Raw genomic sequence first — 25,851 nt, 5'->3', positions numbered from 1 at the left:
TTCTTCTATTGTTATGAGCACCAAAAAAGATTTTCCTATTGTTATGAAAACCAAAAATGGTTCTTCTTTTGTTATGAGTACCAAAATGGTTCTTCTATTGTTATGAGCACCAAAAAGGGTTCTTCTGTTGTTATGAGTACCAAAATGGTTCTTCTATTGTTATCAACAGCAAAAAGGATTCTTCTATTGTTATCAACAGCAAAAAGGGTTCTTTAATGGTTATCAACAGCAAAAATAGTTCTTCTATTGTTATGGGTACCAAAAACGGTTCACCTATTGTTATTAGCACCAAAAAGTTTCTCCTATTGTTATGAGCACAAAAAGGGTTCTTCTTTTGTTATGAAGACCAAAAAGAATTCTTCTGTCGTTACGAGCACCACACAGGGTTCTTCTATTGTAAACCTTGTAACAATAAAAGAATACTTTTTGGTGCTATATAGGACCGTTTTCAAAAATCGTATATGTAAAACCATACACAGCACATCCTGCATTAATCTAAAGAACGATTTCACCATACAATTAACCATTTAAGCATAAAAACTCATGGTTCTAAATAGAGTCATTGCCTTTAAGAACCTTTGAAGAACTGTCTTTTTAAAGATTGTAGCACTTTAAAACATTCAAGCATACCAAGTATTTCCTAGCTGGTCGTGTTTAAACAAAGTGCAAGAAGTCTTACAGGCTATGAGGAATATAAGTACAATATAAAAAATTGCAGATATGAATCGTTACAGATATTATTTATCTTTTTGGCAGGTTAGAGATTGACAGGCTACTAGATTAAAGCTGTTATCAGTAAGCAAATAAGAATGACAGTGTTGTTTTGTGAATTATTTCTAGTGCCTGTGTTTGTATTTTCTGTGTGTTGTGGGAAAAAGTGAGGCTGAAAATTCCCATTATGGCTCCATGTTTGTTACTACAACCACAGCCTAATTTCAGTAAATACACGTAAAAGTAATATTTTAAATCACTGTCAGAAATAATTAACACCAGATTGATCTTGCCCTGTTGTTTAAAAATACAATCAATAAACATTTAAACGTAAGAGTACAGAGTACAACTCTGAAAGCCTACGCTCTTCAGCTTTAAAATAGTACAGACTTCATCTCCCATGATGCCTTGCAGCCTGCAGCCCCGCTCCGTAAACAGGCCCCGTTATTGTCCAGCATGGCAGCGGCGCTGTCTAGAGCTCTCAAACTGCCCGGTAAGGCAAAAAGCAAACTTTATTTTTTATGAGCTTATTATTTTTTAAGTTGTACAATTAAAGAGGATATTGCTTTTGTTTAGTGTGTTTTTGCTGCAGTACCGTTATAGTTGGCTAAGTTAACCGTTAGGCTGTGGCTTCTCATTACAGTGACGAGGATATATATTATTCAGCACACTGTAGGAGGTTTACATCCTATGTTTTTATTGTACATTTTTTGCTATATTCTGGGTATTTAAAGGTTTTTATCCACGGTGTGTGGTGAGAACGTTATTTGATTTAGTGCCGTAAGATTATAGCACGTTTGCTGTCATTAATAATCTGCGATGCTCTTAAACTGTGTATGTGTTTGGGTGTGTATTTCTCTCTTTGCAGGGACCAGATGTCCACAGGATGATGAAAAACATGAACGTTTTGATATTCTGTGGGCATTAAATCAATTTCCAGTCCTAAAAACTGCAGCTTTTATTAGAAAAGAATAAAAGATTAGCGTTTGATGGAGTTAGGGTTAGGGTTAAGCAACTGCTAATAGCTAGTAAGCTAGCTAGCTAGGCTGTGTAAGCTAAGGTAGCTATGAATGTGGGGTTCATAAAGCAGCAGTTAATCGAATAACTTAGAAAAGCAGGAGACAGAAGACACATTTTAAAAAAGGACAATCCTTACTTTGGGTGTTTCCAGTTCGCTGGCTAAGTAAGAATTCCTTTGGTCTGTTTATTTTTTAGTTTAATTCATTTTTCAAAATGCTAGTGGTTGCTAATTTTGTGAGATTATTAGGAATTCTTTTCTATTATATTTAGAATTACACACTATATTGTACCTTTCAGTGTATAAACTCTGTCACTGGTGTGGTACATTCAGTGGTCTGTCTTCAGTATCTTTAGTTAGGGACAATTGTACCATATCCCATTAAAGCTATATTTTAAAGTTACATTGACACCGTACACCTTGTTTTGCCTCTAGGCAGTCCAGTCTTATTTTAGTTGTGAAACGGTACAATTGTCCCTTGAAAGTGAATGTAGGATAAAATTCATTAAAGGGCCCGTATGCTATAATTTTCTTGCATTTCATTATTTCCCTTGAGGTCCAGTTATGACATTTGTGTGGTTTTATGCATTAAAAATAGTCATAATTCATTTTTACATGACAATTTTTCAACTTCTCTATTCCTTAAAATTAAACAGACGGTTGTAGTTACTGCTCCTTTAAGACTGATATATGTAAATGAGCTTTGTTTTGATTGGCTCTCCTGTATTGCACTTCATTCAAAAAGCAGTCCCGGCTAAAATACTCCTTATAACTTCAGTGTGAATGGGAGGGGCTTAACTGCTGTAGGCAAATAGGAGGATATATCTAATTGCTTAGCTTTTTCATGAAATGTATGAAACAATGACTTCAAAACAACCTGTTTTTGCAGCTTAGTTTCCATTTGTGGGCTGCATGGGCTGAGGAGTATAAGTACATTTTGAAACTGTACATTGACACTGTTTTCACTTTTTTGGGGGGCTAGAAGACTAGAACTTACCTAGACAGTACCATATTTTCTGATAGTGTAATACACTATCTATTACACTTAAATTAATGCTAGTTAATTGACTGGCCACATGTGGAAATTTAATAAAGAAATCACCCATTCAATCTATTAGTTTGTGTTGGTTAGTTGTATGACTGTGTGCCTGCAATACTGGCCCTGCAATAATGTGAATAAACATCTCAGTGAACCAACACTGCAGCATATTTACCCCATATTTACCCAAAACACACATACACTGAGGTGCGCAGAAATCTAGGCACACTAAGGTACACAGAAATCCAGGTCCGAGCAGGCTGTCAGCACATTTAAACACGTCACAGCCTTGATTTTAGTGTTTGCAGTTTAGGTAAAGGCTTTGAGGGCAAGCCTATAATTATACATTTTGTTTTACTTTAATATTTATATGGAATTACATTATTATTTACAGTGTTTGTTGTATAATACTGACGTTAACTTTTGATTTATATTCTGTATCAATTGGTTCAATGTCTATTTTTGAATAAATAAAAAAAAAATTGCCGACCATTAATGAGACTTCTAAGGGTCAGCGTTCTCTTGTGGGAATTTCCCTGCTTGCTGGAACAATAAGCCCAGCTTTGAAAGTACTGAAGATCCAGTTAATAAAATGTGTGAGGGTTTAATAGCAGTTTGGTTGTAACATGTTTGGAAAGCAGCTGCTGTTTCTCATGCTCTAGTACCGAAGTGCTTGGAGCTTTATTGCAATGAAATTCATTGTATAAATGAGAATCACTTATATAACAATTCTATCTATATTTTATTATATTTTGAGTAATATGGTGTTCGACACTTGCAACAGCAATGAGAAAAGAGAGTGTAATGGGTAGATTACTTTTAAGGAAATAAAAATGACTTATAATAGATGATAATCATAATAGTTATTTCATCTTGCATAAATTGGTAACTTTTTTGGTGATTTAAGATTTAGATAGGCTTACATTTAAAAGGGAATTTTTCAACACTTCTACATAATTCTACTACTAAAATGAAAAACAAAGTCATTTATGGTGGTAATTTCAGCTTCTTGCTGTCATTAGTGCATATGAAACATGATGCAACTGTCTCAACCTGCTTTTTTGGAGACCCAAACAAATTTCTACTTGGATTTTTTTGCTTTATGCACCTGCAGTAAATATATAAAATAGTGGTAAATGTTGTTTGGGGACTATTCTGCCTTACAACACCCTGCAGGTACCTTTCTGCCATGAAAGGATTAAAAAATACGTTTAGGCCAAAATTTTGTCTTACAACTAGTGTAAAACAATGCCTCACTCATTAGGCAGCATATACATAACCATTTCATATAACTTTCTGTGATGTGACTTTTAGATGCATTAAACTCTTCAGACATCTGGTTCCCATCACCACCATTGTGAACCATTTTGAAGTTTCTCTAGAATGCAGCGTTTCACATAAAACCACTCTGAATGACTTTGTTTACTTCTTAAACATTTAATTGGATTTTTGAAAAATCAATGAACTTTTTTAATAGTTACAGTTATGTTTAGGAGTGGATGTAGGCTCATGGTAAGCCACTCCTCGCTGCTCCACTCTTCTTCATGGTTTTGGGTTAACAGCTGCTGGTCATAATCATGGGCGTAATAATGTTAGCTAACTTACTAATAGTGTGGTAGAAATGATAGCTAGCTAACACAGCTAGCTACACTCATCAGATGAAGAACAAAGGCAGCACCTAACCAGCATTAGCAAGGTAGCAAGTATAACTCAATGAAAGTGTGATAGCTGCCTAAGTCTAAAATCACCTGGGTTTATCATTTCAGGCATACTTACTATGCCAAATGCAAATGAACCGTTGATGTATATGGAGGAGATGCAGTATAGCTATTTTCCCAGGGCATTATGTTGAGTTATGAAAGGTCATACACGGTTCAGCAACAAGCAGATTTTTCAATAGGAGTGCTCTTGCCCTCAGCTAGGCCTCAGTAATGCAAACTGTTTTTTGAGAAGTCAGAGTGTAGCATTCATAAACTTTGCAAATAATTCCTTTGGTTTAAGCGTGGTGCACTGACCTTATTTTTTGTTGTTGCTAGAAATGTAGCCCATGTCTTGTTACTAGCCAGTTAGCAGAGCTTCATCAGTAATATCAATTTAGATTAAAGTAAATGACAATTTTGAACGTAGCAAACCAAATGTCATAGTTTTGAAATATTAAGCAATGGACAAAATGGATGTTGCATTAAATAGCAATGATTTCTTGGCAAGTTCTACTCCTGAAGTCTATATTTATGTTGACCCAGTTCCTCACTGCTCCAAGGGGTCTTTTGAGGTAATACTGCGATGGAGTGGTTCTAATGATGGCATTGGAATTTTCCTTCGAAGAAACAGTGAGACAGGTATATGAGGGCATGTTATTGAAATGGGGATAGATATTAGAAAGCATCTATTAGAAAGAATCTATTAGAAAGCAGCAAGCCCATAATCCGGATATCATGTGTTGAACATGTGTGTTTGTAATGTTTGTAATGAGTTTTTGATGTTAGTCTTATTTTTCATGTTAAAGAAACATGATTGAGGCAACATGGGGCTGAAACACAAGACCATGGGAACATAGAGAAGTTTACTAGAAAATTTAATATAGGTTCCTATATAGTGCTATTTCCAAAATACAAAGAAGGAACAAAGCACTTCCAGCCCATAGGACCCTTTTTAAGCTTTCAAAAATTCAATGAGCCAATTTTGTTTTCCAGAGATAAGCTGCTGAAAAGTCATTAGTCTAATATCTGGTATTTTTACTCTGTGTGGGTTTTTTAGGTAAGAAGAGCTCAGAGCTGGGTGAGTATGACCCCCTGACACAGGCAGACAGTGAAGATGACAGTGAGGAGGATGACCTCGTGCTTAATTACCCCCGCAACGGGCTGGGTCGGGGCAGCTGCCTGGGGCCAGGGGCAACAGACCCACGAGGCAGCAGGACAAGACTGGGGGAGGAGGAGGAGCTGGAGGAAGAGGAAGAGGAAGAAGAGAGGGGAGGAGGGCGGGGCATGGGGACAGGGCTGAGGCAGGACGGGACAGGAGGAGGGGCAGGACCAGGGCAGGTGGGGGATACAGAGGGTAAGAAGGCAAGGGCGCGAGGTGCCGCCCGAACCGCAGCGTTTCTTTTGCCCCTTGCCTGTGCCACACTGACTGTGCTGCTGTGTGCATTCCTGGTGCCCTGCAGGCAGGGGGCACTACAACAGCACCCGCAGTGGGAGACCCAGTCAGGGGACGTGGGAGGTGAGTGGACTAAGCATAGCTTTATATGTATGTATGTATGCAAGTAATAACTTATTTGCTCCCATGAGAGTTCTAGTGAGGAAAACTGACAATCAGTGTCTTCTGGGTTGAACAGACACTATCATAATTCAGAGGACCCAGTGACATTTGGTGGGAAATTGTATGCATGTTATGATTCCTACCATATAATGACCCCTACTTTAGAGGTCTATAAAGCTTTTGTGCAACAGTGCAATTTATTAATCGTTAGTTTTTTGTACTTATATAATGACTAGCAGCATTTTAATAAACATGCTGTGGCCTTACTATGTTTTTGTCTTTGATAATTACCCTGCTAGAAAGCTAGCATAGACCAGCTCTTAGCCAGAAAAATTAGCAAATGTTGTCTTTTGGATGCTGGTCTGCTGGTCAGCAGCAATGAAAGCTGCTATGCTGATTACCACCAAAACCAGCATATGTTGTCTTTTGATTGCTGGTAGACATGGTCAGCTGGGTGACCAGCCAAACCAGCACAAGACCAGCATAAACCAGCTGTTTTTTCAGCAGTGTAGCTAACTGATGTTTGCTTACATTAACAATATTTATCATACAGTTAGCTAGCAAGCATAGCTAAGCATGTGTGTTTTGGAGCTCTGTATTCAAACACACTAGCCAGAAGCAGTTCTCTAATTTTTTTTTCCTCTTTTTTTACGTGGTGTAGTTTCAACACTGAAAATAGCTAACTAACTGACTAGCTATTTTGCTGGTTTTTGCTGTTGAGGCACATAAGAGAATAGTGCTGTGAATGCTGACTAACTTGAACTTTGAACAAATGTCACCGAAAGCAATTGTTCAAAGTTCAAGACTTTGCTGCTAATATTGTATTGAGGAATGGAATGATGTAAACACTGTATTGAGCTTACGTAAAATGTGCATCATTAATATCAAAAAAGTTTGATTTTATTAGAATTTCTGTTTTATCACATAGTTCTAGCAGTGACTGACTTCATGCTGACCCAGTGTTAGTAACTCGCTGATCCTACCACTAGCACCAGCATAGACAAAGCCTCTAAAGCTAGAGTCATGAGATTGTTTTGGGGATTTCTGGCTCAGCAGCATTTATTCTACCAACTCAAACTGACAGTGAAATAAAAGCTTTAATGCTGTAAAGCTCTCACAGCTCATGCTTTCTATGTGGTTAAACTTGAAAAGTCCTGAAGTCTCCTCATTCAATACCAGAGAGATGGTTGTGTTCTGTTTTACAATGATAGGAGTAAACAAGATTATTCTTAAAGACTGGAATGATCAGTTTCACATAATTTGGCTTCTACTATAAACAGCCATTGCATACTGAAGTATGGTAATCTTTAGAATAAAAACCTGCACAGTGAAAGTGAATGAGTGAACTGATATTATATTCTGTAACATCTGACTGTGACTCTTACAGGTGTGACATCACCTCCTCTAGCATTATGGGATGTTGATGGTGATGGAATGGAAGATTTACTCATCGCAGTCACCAAAATCTCCAACAGCAGCCAGCCAATCGGTTCCCTAGGCACCAGTAAAGGTACCACACATACACTGTTGAGAGAAAAGAAGAGAGAGACGAAGAGAGAGAGAGAGAGAAAGAGAGAAGCCAAACAAAATCCTTTCACTGTATACACCAGAGGCCTCATTTATAAATTGTACTTGAATTTGATTTAATACATGCATGCAATTGATTTATAAAACACTATATGCCTATTACACACTGGCATGCCTGTTCATATGTCAGGTTGGGAACTTCATATCCACATTTTCGCATTAAATTCACATTTTATAAATCTTAAAAGGTCTTTTTATTGTTTTTAGACAATACAAATAAAAAAAGAAATTTGAGAGAACAAACAAAAACCCTCCCAACAACACACAATCTATGCTGCACCACTGTACCATAAAAGGTCATTCAACTAGTATACACTATATATATATATATATATATATATATATATATATACATAGAAACACATTCACAGATATGAAAACACAGAATTATATAATACAGTGAGAAGAAAAGTGACGTTGATTAAAAAGGAAATAAAAAACAAACAAATAAATAAATAATTTCAATTGTTTTCTACATATGCAAAGACAGGTTGCCAGGTCTTATAGAACTTATGACCACAACCAGTCACAGAGTAACAAACTTTTTCTAGACTCACGTAATGCATTAAATCCCTTATCCAGTATTTGAAGGTGGGTGGGAACTCATCCTTCCATTTCAGTAGAATAAGCTGCCTGGCTAAGAGAATGGCAAAACAATCGCCCTTTTGGCAGGGTTATCCATGTGAGACTCCTGTAAAGTCACTCCAAATATTGCTGTAATAGGAAATGGCATCAATGATCTCTCAAAGACACTTGAGAGGAAAGCAAATATTGACTGCCAAAATATAGTTAATTTTGGACAGGACCAAAACATATGAGAGAGAGTGGCTGGTTCTATTTTACACCTGTCACACATAGGATCAACACTCAGAGTAAATTTAGTCAGCCTAACCTTGGACCAATGTAGACGATGGACTGTTTTAAACTGGATGATGGTGTGCCTTAAACAAATTGAAGAGGAGTGTATTCCATCCAAAATATCTTGCCACATCTCCGTTGATATCTGTGTGTCAAGTTCCTCCTCCCGGTGTTGTTTCAATAAAGTTAGAGGCTTCAAATTATATGAATTAAGCAGAGATTCCCCCCCATCAATGCCTTTCTTAGACTGTGGGCTGGTTTTCAATATGATATCTAAAAAGGAGTTTGGAAATAGCTTGATGATATAAAACTACGAAGCTGTAGGTATCTAAAAAAATGTGATTGAGGAATATTAAAATGTGTTCTAAGTTGCTCAAAAGATATAAAAGTATCCTCAACAAACAGGTCTTTAACTATTCTGATTCCTGTCTCAACCCAACATTTGAAGGCACTGTCGGCAACAGAGGGGATACACATATTATTTTTCGTTAATGGGCTGTAAATAGAAAATTTGTTAAGTACATTTTATAAATTTTGACGTAAACATAAACATTTGCATACAATCATTTTAACATCAAGTCTTTACAACTGGTCCTTTCATAAATGAGAGCATTTTGGTAACCCAGAGCTGCCCAAAGTTGGCCAAAGTGGACTTTTGATTTGGCCCACCAGAAAGTTACCTTAACTCCACCACTCAGTGAGAGAACAAACATATTTTATACTACATATAACTTTATAAATATAACTATATAAATTCTTAATTATTTTGTATTCTTAAATTGTATTTATAGTACCAGAATATAGTGTCATTTTATAAAATACATTTTTGAAAAAACTCTATTTGAAACCTACCTACTTTCTTTATTTGTATATTGTTTTGTCATTTTTGCCCTTGGCCCACCACAAACATTGCACTTTGGCCCCCAAAAAGTTGGCACCGCAAGCTGTTCCATGTTTGTTTAATTGCGCAGAGATGTTATAAATGAGGAGACCGGTCACTGGTTGAAATATGAATGGGAAAGATTGTAACGCTCAACACGGCGTCTGTTCATGGAGAAGGTTCTGCCCTTCAATAAAAAGAGCCAATCAGCTCGTTTGTTATGCCACAGGTTACTGCTGGTTCCGAAGGGTTGACCATAGATGGGTTTGCTGTCTATAAACATTACTGTGTACGCGCTGCCAGGGGGCAAAACCACTTCAGTAACTTAGAGAGTCACAAGATAATGCTAGTCAACTGTTGTAACTGACATTGTCATTGTTTGTAAATTCTTGTCGACTCAAATATAAAAAATGCCATTTCTGAGTTGAATCTGTTTGTTTGTCTGTCTTTATGTAAAATGTTAGCTAACAATAGTTAACTATCAATATTGGCTAGTTATCAGGGGCCGTATTACAGAAACTTCCTAGGTCAAGATAAGATTCGTATTACAGAAGCAAATCTTAATCTAGGAATCTTATCTTACAGCTTCTTAAAGACTTAATTGAAGTCGACAATCAACTGTCATGCCTTTTACCTAGCAACCAAAGTGCAGTTAGAACAGAATTTAGGAAATGTTGTCTAGTTAGGATGTTTCTATAATGCTGTTTTCTTATATTTGGAGTTAGGATAAGATTATAAACTTAAGGACTGTTGTTCTGTAATAGCTTCTATCCTAAATTCAGTCCTAATTGAAGTTGGTGACTAAGCAGATAAGATAAGATTTCAGACTTAAGAAGTTTCTGTAATACAGGTCATCTATGGTTGAAATAACTGCCTGGTGTTGCAAAGATGGCAGCTGGGTGAACAGACGTTCCTATAAGGACTTTTTTGCGTTGCCTAGTAACAGGAGAATGTGTGAGTTTGCGCAGGTTTGGTTCTGCAACTACATAAAGTTGTGTAGTGTGTGATCCTCAATATTTTAGTCACCCAGAATAATCTGCAGAAACCAGTCGGATCGCAGAACATAGTCTGTTTATAGTCTGTTAGGACTTTAAAAGTTGTGTCTTGTATCCAAGGCTTAAGAAAGACAGAGAGAGGAGTGAAGAGAAAAAGGCAGAATTTACACGCTAATATTATGTTTTTAACAGTTAGGTTTTGCAGTTTAAAAAACACATTCGCAATGCAATGTTATTGTCTATTGTTATTATTACTATTATTGTTATTATTATTGTTATTGTTATTATTATTGTTATTGTTATTTTTATTATTATTACTGTTATTATTATTAATGTGTCGTGAAATAATAGTCCAGCTAAACTAATATTAACGTTAGCCATCTCGGTGAATCATAACACTGGTAATGTTACTTCAGTAAAAGTCAGTAAAATAATTGCGAACAATGTTTACACTGGAAGTTTACTTTTGGAGTTTTTATGCACCCCTGGGGGAGGTGCTGGTAGGGGGAAAGTCAGGGTGTGGGCCTGCCACTGCTGCTCAAATATTTCTAGATATAACTGCATACAAGTATGCAAGCAAAAGTGCTATAGGCCTTACTGTAGCCAAACCCTCTTTGGTCTGTGTTTCTCTGTTAGAGTCATTCTTGCACTTCAGCTGGATACTGATTACACCTTATCATTACCTGTGTATGTGTGAGCATGTGTGTGATCTGCTACAGTTTAGTGACTGCAGCCCAGTATTAGCTAATCCTTCTCTCTCCCTCCTTTTCTCTCCCAATTCAAAAATTATTTATTTGGCGAGACCGTTAACTTACATTGTTACCAAAGCAGTTAAATATATTTATCATACATGAATCTATTAATCAGTCAATACACACACAAGTAGCTTGCACATAGGCTTATAAACAGTACATACACCAACCAGCCACTTCCTTGTTCCTACACTCATTGTCCATGTTATCAGGTCCACTTAACGCACAGGTGCACTTTATAGTTCTACAATTAGAGACAATAGTCCATCTGGTTCACTGCATACTTTGCTAGCCCCCTTTAACCCAGGATCCCCACAGAGTATTATTTGGGTTTGTGTTAGTCATCCTCTGCTCCTTCATAGGTAGTCACAGTATGCTGCCCATAGGACGCTGGTGACTGGATAGTTTTAGTTGGTGGACTATACTCAGTCCAGCAGTGACAGTCATTAGTCTGCGGACGGCTCCATGGCGCTCTCAGGCAAGAAGAAAGGCGGCGGAATCGGCTTTTATATCAAACAAGGCTGGTGTACAGATGTCACAGTGTTAACGAAAACATGCAGTCCTAACTTGGAATCACTTTTTATAAACTGCAAACTTCTTGCAGACCAGATCACTAGAGTGGAGCTCAAACACACAGACTCTGTTTTTATCATTTTAGGGACTTCAACAGAGCACAACTCACCAGCAAACTGCCTAACTACAGACAGCATGTTACCTGCCCCACCAGGCAGAGTAATATTTTAGATCACTGCTGCACTGTGTTAAAGGGGGCCTATCGCTTTGTTCCCCGTGCTGCTCTGGGCCTGTCCGATCACTCGCTAATCCATCTCCTTCCAACCTGATGAAACTACAGTCATTGGTCTCATCCGAGATGGTGACGAGTCTGCTTACAGACGGGTGGTTGATCAGGTGGTCCTTTGGAGCAGCCACAACAACCTGGTGCTGAATACAACAAAAACAGTGGAGATGACAGTGGACTTCAGAAGGAGCCCTCCACCACAGTTCTGTCCAGGATGGTGAGTGCTGGCAGTGAAGTCCTGCAAGTTCCTGGGCACAACAATCACCAGGGACCTGAAGTGGGACAGCAACATCAGCTCCATCATCAAGAGAGCCCAGCAGAGGATGTACTTCCTGCGTCAGCTGAGGAAGTTCAATATGCCCCAGGAGCTGATGGTGCGTCATAGAGTCTGTCATCACCACGTCCATCACAGTGTGGGGTAACTCAGCCACCAAGCACGACCTCCACAGACTGCATCAGGTCTGCAGAGAGGACAGTTGGGGTTAAGTTGCCCACATTGCTGGAACTGCATGCCTCCAGAACCAGGAAGTGTGCAGAGAAAATCTCTACTGACTCGTCACACCCCAGACACCACCTGTTCCAGCTCCTTCCCTCAGGTCAGCGCTTCAGCCAGATGAGGATCAGGATATCCAGGCAACAGAGAAGCTTCTTCCCACAAGCCATTACTCTCTTAAACAGTTAATAATTACACATAAACAATATTCCAGCTTCTAAACTGCACTTCTAAATATACTGGTATATAGTATCACACTCAACTCTAGCACCTTACTTATCTGCCTTATTACCCCACTTATCTGACTGTTCCCTCACTTACCCCTTTCTTTGCAACTGTACACCCTTTAACTGCTGCTGCACCCAGCACTTTAACTTAAAGACACATACTTTGCACAATGTAAAGGATACAGGTGTGACTTTGTGTTAAATAGACATTTAACTCAAATTATGCAAAGAAACAGATGGATTACACTCTGTAATAGTACGTGGTACTCTTACAGACACAAGTATAATGAAATGGTACATATACACACACATATGTGCATATGAATACGTATATATTATATACCATTTAGGTGCAGGTCTGACCAGATAAGGCACTTTATTAAGTAAAAAGAAGTGAACATAACCGCTCCAAAAAACATTTTGTTAACACAGGAGTTGTGGTTCATCATTCTAATGTGCAGCGTTGCTTGCACAAACATGATCTGCATGTAAGAGCCATCAGAATGAAACCATACTTTCAATCTCATCACAATGGTCAGCGTCTGAAGTACGCAAAACAACATCTAGATAAGTCAGAGGCAATTTGGAAACTTAAAGATATTGATGAATGAGGCCCAGTGTTATTTTTTAAAATAATAGTAGTTCTCTTTCTCTATCTTTCTCTCTCTGTAGAGTACAGTGTAGTAGCTCTGCGTGGAGTGAGTGGGGATATGATATGGAGTCAATCTGTGAAGGAGCCTGTGTTCTCCATTCAGTGTGGCCTGCAAACCGCTGCTGCCGAAGATTCTGCTGCACAGAGAGAGAATCCTCCACCTGTGTGTCTCCTCATCACTCCATCATGCCTCACTGCCGTCAACGCGTCCTCAGGTAACACACCCAATACTCACTGGCCACTTTGTACGCAACTTCTCCTTTATACTTGCACTCACCTTCACTATCCAGCCAAGAGCTGCTGTCTGGTCAGAAACTGACCATTGATAAAGGGCTAGAGGATGGCTTGTTAATTAGCAATTGAATTTAATCTACCATTAATGCATTGTTTGGTCATTGGTTCAGGTAAGAAGCTGTGGAAAGTTCAGGCAGGGGAGGTGGAGTCTCGGGCTGTGGCTGTTCCTAACCTTCAGGGAGACGCAGTTCCAGACCTGCTGATCGCTACTCTACCTGCAGACCAGGTAAAATCACACACACATGCACACACACACACACACACACACACACACACCTTATGATATTATGAGGGCTTTTTTGATGACGTTTCTGTGTCTTTGTGTTACTGAATTTCAGAATTCAGATCTCTCTCTAGTTCTGCACTCAGGGTTGGACGGCTCTCTGATTGGTCAGCCAGTGAACTTTACCCTCACAGCACAGGGAAAGCTCATTGGTCCATTGCTGCACGAGACGGCAGCAGGAGCGTATTACATCCTATTTGGTTTAGGTAAAAGTGGCATAACCCCCCCACCCCACCCCCCCATCTCACTCAGGAACTACACACTGCTACATACAACAGTTTGATTTTGTTTAGCCCTGTTGTCATTTGAAGAATACTTTTAGCTTTAGCTGGCCAAGGTACAGTAGTTTGCCAAATTAAAATTATAGATCTCATACTTGAATGTAGTTGATCAGCCAAGATGTTTGGTCATGTTTTAGACATGTACTGGAGCTAGGAGGCTAAAGTAGCTAACACTAAAAGGCATCAGTTTAGTATCATAATTTTTTTCATTGCCATATTTATAGTTAATAGTATGTCATACAGCAGGGGTGCCACATTCTGGTCCTGGAGATCTACAACCCCGGAGAATTCATATTTAACACACCTAGACCTGATATACAGATGCCCCTGAATGCCTTAATTACATGGATCAGTTGTGTTAAGGACTGGAGCTAAACTCTGCAAACTGGTGGATCTCCAGGACCAGGATAGGATAGGCACTCCTGTGCTACAGTGTCAGAAACCACATAAGCAAATCTAATTGGGATTAATTAACTCCACACCTGCAGTTTGCAGTCTGTTAATTGGTATGCTTATGTTACTTTATGGTACGCTTTCATGTGATGAGCCACAACAAAACATAAATGTGGCAAAGCACATTGCAAGAAGAAGACTACATTAAAGTGTCTCAGTGTGAGTGGCGACTGTTATGTGATCTGTGATTTCAATGCTAACGTGCTAGCATTTTGTTTGTGTACAGGCACTGTAGAGGCTGTCTCTCTGAGGGATATTTACAGAAAGGCAACAGGCCGGATAACACTGCCCCCCAGCCTTAGCCTGAGGGATCCCCTCTGGGAGAAGCAGAGGAAGACCAACCAGTCCATTCTACACATCTACAGGTTAATATCACACAAACACTCACACAAATGTATCACTACACTGAAACTGTAGCAAAACTGACCCTTAACCTAACCAGGTTTTTCCATGCAGATTCCCATCACTGATGAAAAGAGTTTCCAGTTTTCATCAGTGACATCCAGTTAGAGCAACAGCGGCTGCATGCTCCAACTACTGAGTGTACATATCATGTATAGATCATATATATTGTCCAACTGCTTCATAATTGTAGCTTCTCACTCTCATTCATACAGCTTGTGGATTCTTGTTTACAATGAAGGCTCTTGAGGAGAAGTTTTCCACATTGCGGTTGCTTTTATTGGTTTGTGGCTTGTTGATTTATCCCTACGTCTCCTGCACTGTCAAGTGTAGTCTGTTGAAGGTGCTGAAAGTATCACTCTAAAAGTTACTTAAAGGCTGGGCTACAGTCACAGATTCTGTCATAGCAACACACAGCACAAGTGCAGCTGGGCTTCAGCCTGGACTGCTTGACTTAAGGGTCAAACTAGGAAGATGCATTAACAGTGTAAAAAATTGCGCCGTTAATCATTTATCATGTTAACATCTTTTTTGACAAACCTAAAAATCAAAGTTCAGTCGTACAAGTTGGTTGCACTTTCTGCTTCTCAAAATAATCCTAGTTACAAATTCAGACTTATCAGCCCGTAAAACTTTACTCCACATTTCAGATGTCCAGTTTTGTTTTTCTTTTTTGCACTAACTGAGTCGAGTTATGTTCTCACAGTAGAGGGATAGAGTGAACACTATAGGATTTTTTTCAGATCTAATAATTATGTCCTTTCTCTCAAAGATGAAAGAATTAAGTACTGTTTATTTGATGGGGACAGTTTTGGTGAGACATATCTGTTGAAAAACTTTTATAATGATTTTATTAAATGATCACAGGGTGGTCTTTGGCGTTTGAACAGTATTGTGTGTATCAAAGACCACCCTGTGATCATTTAATAAAATCATAATAAAAGTGTGTATATATATATATATATATATATATATATATATATATATATATATATATATATATATAATACATACATAAATAAATGGATTCTATAAATAAAATGCATGCCTTCCATATTTTCTCTTTCAGTGGTTCTGAGCCAGCTGAGTATTTGCTGCCTCTGGTGGCTGGAGTGTGTAATAACCATAACAACCTAGATCCTCTGTCTAACCGTAACTCCAGCCGCAGTGACTGGGTGTTGCTTAACTCTAACAGCAGGATCTCCATTATCAGAGAGAGAGACACTCACACTGCCTGGAAAGTCAACTCTTCCGCCATACACAGGTATCACTGGGAGTGTGTGTGAGGGACGGAATGTTTGTGTGTTAGTGAATGAGTGAAAGATTGCACTCCCTATGTTTCTATGCAAAGAATTTTTTTTGTGGAAAACATTTTAATGCTTAGGAGCATAATGCATTTACATATAAATGTAGTGTTATGACAGATTCACCTCACGTGCCTCTTACACAAACAGCATGGCAGAGAGGAGTGGCTGGACTGAAGAGGGAACAAGAGTATTTGTAAATGGATTACTGCAACTTTTTTATCACTTACAGAGAGATGTATGTCAGAGAAACTTGATCTCTTATGTAATGGTTCTGATTAAAAAAAACAGAACAGTGGTGTCCTTATTCTTATTCTTAGTGCACGTTTTTAGATACTAAACACCTTCTTGACTTGCTTGTACTTCACTCACATGCTCACTCATTGACTCATGTTTAACAAGATTGTCCACACAAATATGTACACACAATTATTCACCAGTACACTATACACAAACTCTTACACAGTAACACACCTGGAGAGACTAACACTTCATACAGTAAAATATTTCAGAAGAGTTTGGGAGCGCTTGTGAACTTGTAGAAGGTACTGGATATTGATAACAATTAATGACTAGAAACTTGTGCAGAAATGTGCAGAAAGTACTGGACATTAATTAACGGTATCGACTATGGGTAGAAAAAGGGCTGGGAACGTGCCGAAAGTACCGAACATTGATAAAAGGTATCGATTATGGGTAGAGAATGAGTTTGTGGAGGAAGTGTAAAAAAAAACAAAGAACACTTTTGTGGTTGGGGCATGGACATGTCCTTTGAACCATACCTGAGCCGCTGTCTGTCTCTGTAGCCGTCCTGCTATTGGTCATTTTAATGATGATGGAGTTCCTGACCTGCTCATCCAACAATCTGCCAATGGAGTTCGAAAGGTAATACACAATTCCACCTGATACACACACCTTTACTTGCTTATACACATACTTTCACACACTAATACACTTCTCCACCTGCTCCTCTCTCTCACTCTCTCTCTATATCTCAGATTCAGATTATTGATGGAGCTCGTGGTGTGTGTGTGTGGGAGGCAGAGTTTGTGTGTCCTCGTCTTGTTCTGGAAGGTTCCTCCATTTTGACCACAGACGGCCAGTCTGTGTTTCTGTTCTGGGCTGGAGACCCTCTGCCCCCCTCCAGGAATGCTACCAAGGCAAGACTCTCTAATGTACTTTACAACTGGGATAGGTTTTCTGGACATATGTTTGTGTAGTAATGTTGCCAAAGAACATCTATAGTGTTCATGGCTCTCCTTTTAGCCAACAGAAAAAATATAACAGCAAAGTTCACTATTATACAACATAAAAATAATGGAAAACTAAGCTACCTATATCAGAACTGCAAGCACATTTTTACGCTCTGTGAGGCTGAACAAAGACACTCAGTTGCACTGGTGCAATGTCCTGCTCTTATGAAGCGTCAAAAGCTATCTGTCTGCTAATGGCAGCTTTTGTGAAGAATATGTAGCCTGCAAACCATGACTGATTTCCGTGAGTCTTTAAAACAGTCAGAATTCCCTAAACAGCTTTTTGTATTTGTGTTACAAACATGAATAAATATATATTTTTGTTTTTAATACAGGCCTACAAAAATAAATAATAAATACATACATATATATATATTTAATTCCTTAAAAAGCTTTTTATGATGCAGATTTGCTGTGACAGCAGCTGTTACCACTTCATAATTTTACCATACAGTTTATGCATTTAACAGACAACACTCAGCACATTTTTATAGGCAAGTAGTTCAGGACAGAGTAGTTTTTGAGCTGTGCACATGTGGACTTTTAACTGAAAAGTTATTTTCTCTCCAAATGGGAGAACAGACTTCAAGCCCAGTGCAGTAATTACATCACTCTGGCCCTTAGATCTATTACATCTAAGTGCCACAGTAATTAGATATATTCTGTCTTCATAGCCCTTATTAGGGTTTTTATCATGGAACATCATATCAAAATTTGCTTGCTTTGACATTTATTATAATCGTTAATAGTAGCCTGTGTTGGAATAACGTCATTATATTAAAATTTTGAGAATAGCACCAGGGTTGGGTAGTAACTGAATACATAATCGGGATACAAAAAAGGTAACTGTAATCTGTTACAATTACAGTAAAAATACAGTAATCAGATTACAGGTAAATCATAAAAACAGGGTGATTCAAATATTTTTTTAAATTCAAAAACAGGTTGGTTCCTTCATTCAAATGCAAACTCGTTGTCTTTCACTAAAAGTGGCTGTTTTAATGATAAATGTGCTGCAAGAGTCATGTAGATTTAAAGAAATTTTAATTTGGGGGGAAGGGGGAAAAAGGTGCTGCTGCCAGGACAGAATTCAGAAGAACCCCCTCACAGCAGCAGTTCAGTGTTTTATTCAGCCAATCTATAGAAATTTTAGTAAGCATTTTTATTTTTAGTGTCAGAACTGAGATCTGCAGTGTTTTCCTGAAGATAACTGAATCAGGTGTTTACCCTGATCTTCCACACTGCCAGATTCTTCAGCAGTAGACTGATCTGATCTGATTTGGCAGTGAACTCTTTATTCTCATATGTTGCTCTGTGAAATTCTACAATTTGACTGATTATAAATCAAACCTTTGATAGCCTTAACCTGACATGTTTGAACTAACAGTGTGAAACATGAACAGAAAGCGAAGTCTCGTGAGTGTTAAACTTTAATTTTCACATGCATGGTTGCTTTCTTTCTTCTGTAATTTTTGAATGATGAGTGAAAAATGTTAATGTATGTAAATAATCATTATTTCTAACTGAAATGATCAGCTCCTGCTTAATTTTCGTGTGAAATTAATGTCTTTTTAAACTCGTAGAACACGTTGATCTTTATGAGCTGCTGAAACTGCTGAGAGCTGCTTAGGGAGTGTCTTTAAATCAGAGCACCACACACCAATATGGAACCTCATGAGGCAGTACAACCTTTAAAAAGATAGAACAAATAAGGCAAATAAGGAAAAGTCCCAGGAGAAGAGTATAGTTTTAACAACATTGCATTTGATATAATGTACAGGATCAATCTATAGTGATTACTTGTTTCCCTGTGTTATAAACTAAGAGCTTTTAGTCTCCGAGGACTGATATCACATTTTTTTTCTTAGGGAGCAAAGCTTGATTTCTGTACTTGAAGCTTTGAGTATACATGTCTGAACTTAAACAAATTATACTGTTACAGAAATTTGTCATCTTTATGTTTTAAATATTTCCATATATTGCTCCACTTAGGTTTGGCCATTCTGCTAAATGTGAGAGCAGTGACCGTTTCTGTAAAATATTTAGTATCACAGAAATTGAAGTCAATATTTAAGTCACCTGTAATCTATCATTTTGATTTATAAAGCAGTACAATTTTTGTGTTTGACCTGTGTTAAGTTAAATTCCTGTTAAAAAGTCCTGAAATTATTTTTCTTTTTTTTTATTTAATTACAGATGTTTAATTAATTAAAGACAAGTAATCTAAAAGTAACAGATAATAGACAGATTACATTACTTTAATATAATAATCCTTTGGATTAGATTACAATTATATTTTTAACAGGTAATCAGTAATCTGTAATGGAATACATTTTTAAAGGCACCCTCCCAACCCTGAAAAGCCCACATGAACACCACCACGATGTTGTAATTACTCATTGGAAACCTTTTTATGAGCCTGATGTTTTGAGGTGGTTGTGTAATTTACAAAAGGTCATGGTGGCTGCTCACAGCCCTTTTTAATTCCAAACAAACCACTTGAAGACATATTATGGCATACTAAAAAAACTTCACCTATTAGTAGGAACTTTGAGGAGAACTTTAATGCAGCATTAGTATGAGACACATTCATAGTGTGTACACAGGTTTTATCTATTGTTACAGTTGGCAGATGAAAGCAGAAGTGTAACATTTATTTTAAAAAATCAGTTAATGAAAGTAAGTTAGCTTCCTTTCGACTTTCATCACATGACTGTCCACTTTGAAAAATCTAAAGTTGTGCAACCCTTGTGCAGAATGTTTAATGGTCTCATTACTGTGTTTATTTGTGTTTTCCATGTAACAGTTGAGTACATCTGAGCCGGTTCTCCGCAGGCTTTTCCTTCTGCACCCGTCATATCCCACAATCCTACAGCAGCTCATCAGCACCACAGACACAGCGCTAACAGCTACAGGTAACACATACACTCACTAAACACAACAGCTTGACTCCATGACCTAAAAAATATGTTTTGTTTTTGTTATTTAGAAAAGTCATCTGTAACCTAAAAGATTACTATGTTGAAAAAATACAATATGATTTCGTTTCTGTTACGTCTGAAAGATTATTTTTTATTGCAAACAAGAAATGTTCATGAAAGAATATTATATATTACAGATGACAAATAGTTGTCTGTCTCAACTATGCACACCTGACGTAACAAACAATTATGTACACATTAGGGCACCCCTGTCCTACTTACATATTTTTGGTTTTTGAAGAGAAAATAATTAAACACAACCTTTGCAGCACACTTTTTAAAACAATAACATTTTTCTGCAAAAGTTAATGCAATTACATTTTTCTGCAAATTTTAATGCACTCTTACTTTATATTTGATTATCTTGGGCCAAAATTGACTACTTAGGACTCGTTAGGCAGGTCAAGAATTGTGATTAGGAATTGTCAGCTGATTCCAGAATTAAATTCTATGACTTTTGAAACTTTGTTCTAACTCTCAACAACCATGGGCTCCTCTAAGCAGCTGGAGGATCTGAAAATGAAGCTAATTGATGCCTACAAAGCAAGGAGAAAGCTATAGAAAGATATCAAAGTGCTCTAGGCTTGCTATGTCAATAAGAAGTAGCAATTAATGGGAAATGCGGAAGTCAAGGCAAGATGTGGAAGATGTAGAAAACTATTAGAACAGCTTGTATGCTGGCCAGAAAGGCAAAGTAAAACCCCCATTTGACAACAAAGGACCTGCAGGAATGTTTACGTTCAGGAACGTAGTGCAGTTCTACCATACAGTGTTGCTTGAACATACATGATATTCATGGACGAGTTATCAGAAGAAAACCTTACCTGCGGCCTCATCGCAGAACACTGTGGACTAATGAAGTAAAAATGGAGCTCTTTGGCCACAATCACCAAGGGTATGTCTGGAGAAAAAGCGTTTGATGAAAAGAACATCTTGTCAGCTTTTAAGCTTGGTTGATATATTATGCTTTGGGGTTGTGTGGCAACCAGAGGAACTGGAAACATTGCACGGGTAGATGGAAGAATGGATTCCACTAAATATCAGCAAATTCTGGAAGCAAATGTGACACAGTCAGTTAAGAAAGCTGAGAAGAGGCTGACTTCAGGACCACTTTAAGAAATGCAAGCTTTTGGAATGTCCCTCAGAGTATCCAGACTTGAACAACATTGAACATGTAAGGTGTAGATCTTAAACATACTGTGCATGCAAGATGGCCCAAGAATATAGAACTAAAAGCGTTCAGCAAAGAAGACTGGGTGAAAGGTGAAAGTCCTAAAACAAGAATAGAAAAACTCCTTGCTGGCAATAAAAAGCATTAGAAAGCTGTGTTAGTGGCATATTAGTACTTTTAACTAAGCACTGACTTCTTGCCACAATTTAAGTTTATCATATATAAATTAACTGTGTATCCTGTGTATTAATGTTTCAGAAAAACTTTTTGTTGTAATTCAACCAGGAGTGCCCAAATATTTTCATAAAACTTATCTTTTGGTGACTTTATCTTCAAGGTAAAGTTAGCTCCAACTGCAAGTGTTAAGATAGAGGAGAATTTCCAACTATAGACAGAAACACCTTGAGCAGAAATAAATAAACCTCACTCACCGCTGCCCTCTAAAGGTGTTACTGGGCCTGTTATATGTTCCAACTGTTTTCATGAAGAACAATGACCTGGCTTACTTGATGTGCCTTTTGCTTTTTTTTAATTAATTATATTTTAGCTTCATATTTGGAGGGGCCTCAGAATAAATGTGCAAAAAAAGGCTTTACACTCATAAACCTCCACCTCTCTTCTCTTCAGTGAGCTATCAGGAAGTGCATAAGGACGCGTCCTATGTGGTAGTTCTGTCCCGCCCTGTCTCTGGCCTGGGTCCGGGGGCTCAGGTGGTGAAGAGTTTGAGCGTGAGAGCATCTCTGACATCTGCACTGACCGTCCGTCTGGGACAGGACAGTAAAGCTAGTGGCCCACTTACACCCACCGCCTTCCAAATCAACAAATTCTTCAGACAGCTCTCCTTCAGACAGGTGAGAAATGCAGAGTTTCACACCAACACTAAAGACTAAAACTGAATCAATCTTAAAGTCCTAGGAAACACAGTGCAAAATATGAAACAGGCTTGTGTGATACTAAAGTTAAATTACACTGAAATATATGATAATACATATTGTTATATTAGATATCCAGCAAAGTTTGAATGAAATGAGACAGAAATATAAAAAACATGTCTTAAATATTGCTGATCTGACCTATCTGAGAACTGTTAGGGCCTAATAATCTGATGAGCGTGCGTAATTGACAGCTGTCAGTACAACAGTCCTAGACTGCTACATCTTTGAAGCAGAAAGAAATTAGTGAAATGGGCTCTATTTATACAGGTTGTGTTGTAGACTATCCCCACTGTGTCCGCTCACTAAAAACATTACCCAGCTTTTATATGGCAACCTCTTAAAAGAGGAGGATGTTTTTTTCCTTTGAATTTGAATCCAAGGAACATTGGCATGGCCGGATGACCAAGCTTGCTAGGTTAGTTTTTGTTTGTTGTTAGCTTCCTTGCATGAGGTTTATCAATCTTGAACACATAGAGACAGAGATTGTTGGGGAAGATAGTTTTGTTAAAGATATGTTGTTGGGACAAATTACATAAGCCTTGGGATTGAGAAGGATACTGAGTTCGTATCCACTACTCAAGATTAGGACTGGCGAGTTCCCATAATACATTGGAAAATACAAACGACATAAGCCATTTATCGGGCACTGGAGAGTTATTCGCAGGACAAACTTTATACGTGTAGTTTGTGTACCCACAAGATTAACCTACTTAGAACGAAAACACGGATTTAGGTTTCCCGGGGCTTCTGTTTTCTGCTTTCTTCAAAACCACAGCATAAAATTGATAATTTGGGGAAAAATGTCAAATTCCCCCTCGACCCCCACTTCTTTGGTTTAAGCACTGTAATTCCATGGTTAACGTAGCTAAGAAGCAGGGCTGACTTTTATGGTACTGATCAAATCACTTTAATTAGGGATGCAGCGATCCAATGGATTTTTATGGATGATTGTAATTCCTAACAAAATAAAAATAATAAATTTGCCAATTGTGTGTTTGTGCCAACTGTGATGTATGGATTCTGATCTTGGCCAGTTACAATCATGCTTCCCTAATTTCAGTACCATAAAGTCAGTCTTAATGAGCCAATGGGCATGCTTGTTCCAAAATGTGGGCTTGTGACTAGCTGTCAAAGTTACATTCTGTTTGCATAATATTAACCTCATGATTAGTCTGCACTCTGTTACAGTCAGTACATTTAGCCACTTCCAATTAGCTCCAGTGAGGTACTGAAAAGTAAAATTCAGCAATCAGTCTCAATGTCAGATATTAATATCAGTTCAAAAGCTAGCAAGTAATGGAAGCTTATACCCCAACAATTAGCATCATGCAAACTTCATGCCTAAATCATCACACACCTGCCTCAAACTGTGTGGAGTTGTTAAGTAATCTCAAATAAATGTGCTTTTATGCTTTCAAATACAATACTGTTTCTATTATTTCTAACACTAACATACTGTTACCTATAAAAATGGGCAATCTATTTTGTTTTTATCTGCAGTGAGAGACTGTTAAAGCTCCTCCATCACTAGCTATGGAACCCTGCCACCAAGCAACAAGCAGACACCCATATGGATCCTTTTGAACCCCTGTAGTTCATGCAACTACAGCTCCGCTTTTAAATCCATTTTATCCTGCAGCATGCTGTAAACTTTAACTAATCACTACCTAAGTGGCCATTCCACTTTGTTTTTTTTTTAAGTGCGTAAGTGTGATTGTATTTATTGGTATTTATTTCCCGGGTGCTGGTGATGATGTTTTGCTCATTTAACTTGAATGCAGAACTGACCGTAAAGACTACTAATAATGGTATGTGATCCACTGACTGTAAACAGTTTTTGTGACTTTTAAAGAAATATGTATATATGGGATAAATGCAAAATGAGGGCACTGAACACGTTCTGAACCTGATGTAAATATAATATTCAAACCAGTGTTTTCGGATAGGCCACTTCAGGCTATGAAATCTGCTTTTGCTTTATTTGGAACCCTTTCATCTTAAATGGGAATTCTTACAGTGGTGGTGATAGGAACCAGACGTCTACAGTGCAAATATTGCCATTTTATTTACTATTCAGAATAACTGATAAACAGACACATGTCCTCATATGTTTTCTGAGTTTTTATTTTGTAATGTTGGTAATGGTCAGTCGTAAATCTTTTTGGAACTACTCTTCCTAATCCCTGCCTGCATCTCTCCACCATGAATTATTTTTAAAAAATAGTTTAGGTCAACATTATCTCAGAACTATTATAAAACAATGTCTAAGACATCAGGCAGTGTATTTGTAACCATTTTGTGTAACAGCTTTTTGTGACAGAGCTTTTAGAGGCAATAAACTCTTCAGATGTCTGATTTCCCATCACCACCACTGTGAACTATTCTGATGCAGTAAATTCGTCTAGAACAGAGCACAACCAGAAAAAAGCTGGAGTGGTGTCATATCAAACTGAATGAGTTTGATTCTAAATTTAATTATGCAGAAATTTCTGTGTATATTCTTGAGTATTTTACTTTTCCTTTATTCACTCGAGCTGATGTTCTTTTCTCTCAGTTAACGCCACCTGAATGTGATATGTAGATATGTGGCTCTATTGCTGTACAGTAGATCTATTTATTGCACTCATCAAAGCACTGGAAAGTTACTTTTCCTGCAATTCTTGTGCAAGAAACTAAACCAAGCTCTTGTAGAATAGAGACCTTTGGTTCATGTTTTGTTTGAAATGGATTTCAAATTGCTGCAATATTTTGAGTTAGCTGAACAGAACAATAAAAACCATTGCGCTGCTAAAGACTCTATACAGATATGTTGTTTAATAGATTTATTTACTGTAGTCTATAGTATTTACAGACAATACAGCAATTGCAACACTTTGTTAAAAACCCTGTCAGATGAAAAACTTCTGCATAAACATACTGTTACATGAAGTGGTCATCAGAAGTGCTGTCCAGCAGAACTTATGTTGCGCAGTGAAATATCAATATGTTGACATTTAAGAAGCATGAAAATGCCTTAAAGGGTTATACTACAACACAGCAAACTAAACGTGATCAAACTTAACTACATTTACATGTACAGCTGTTAGAAATTCGGCATTGACTGGAGTTTATTTCCACATACAGAGTATGGGTACAGCGTGGTCAATCAACAGTCAGTCAGCAGTATCAGGAGTCTAGTCTTATTCACGTGCATGCAGACAATCATGCACAGGCACAGCTTGGTCATCA

The 25,851-nt window shown here is 37.9% G+C and overlaps 1 protein-coding gene across 1 annotated transcript; it reads left to right on the top strand.

Moving 5' to 3' along the window:
* The first annotated feature begins 1,118 nt into the window (after window positions 1–1,118).
* fam234b (family with sequence similarity 234 member B) lies at window positions 1,119–25,422 on the top strand. The gene is made up of 13 exons (XM_036567022.1): window positions 1,119–1,204; window positions 5,526–5,984; window positions 7,411–7,533; window positions 13,287–13,481; window positions 13,671–13,786; window positions 13,899–14,049; window positions 14,804–14,942; window positions 16,049–16,243; window positions 17,090–17,168; window positions 17,282–17,443; window positions 20,343–20,451; window positions 22,316–22,539; window positions 24,124–25,422. Exons 1-13 carry the CDS (start codon window positions 1,168–1,170, stop codon window positions 24,124–24,126), a joined length of 1,992 nt encoding a protein of 663 aa, XP_036422915.1. The 5' UTR covers window positions 1,119–1,167; the 3' UTR covers window positions 24,127–25,422.
* Window positions 25,423–25,851: the final 429 nt, after the last annotated feature.

This window comes from Colossoma macropomum, unplaced genomic scaffold (genome assembly GCF_904425465.1).
Source record: "Colossoma macropomum unplaced genomic scaffold, Colossoma_macropomum, whole genome shotgun sequence".
Lineage (NCBI taxonomy): Eukaryota > Metazoa > Chordata > Actinopteri > Characiformes > Serrasalmidae > Colossoma > Colossoma macropomum.
Note: the sequence above shows the minus strand (reverse complement) of the source record. Positions and strands in the feature narration are given on the sequence as shown.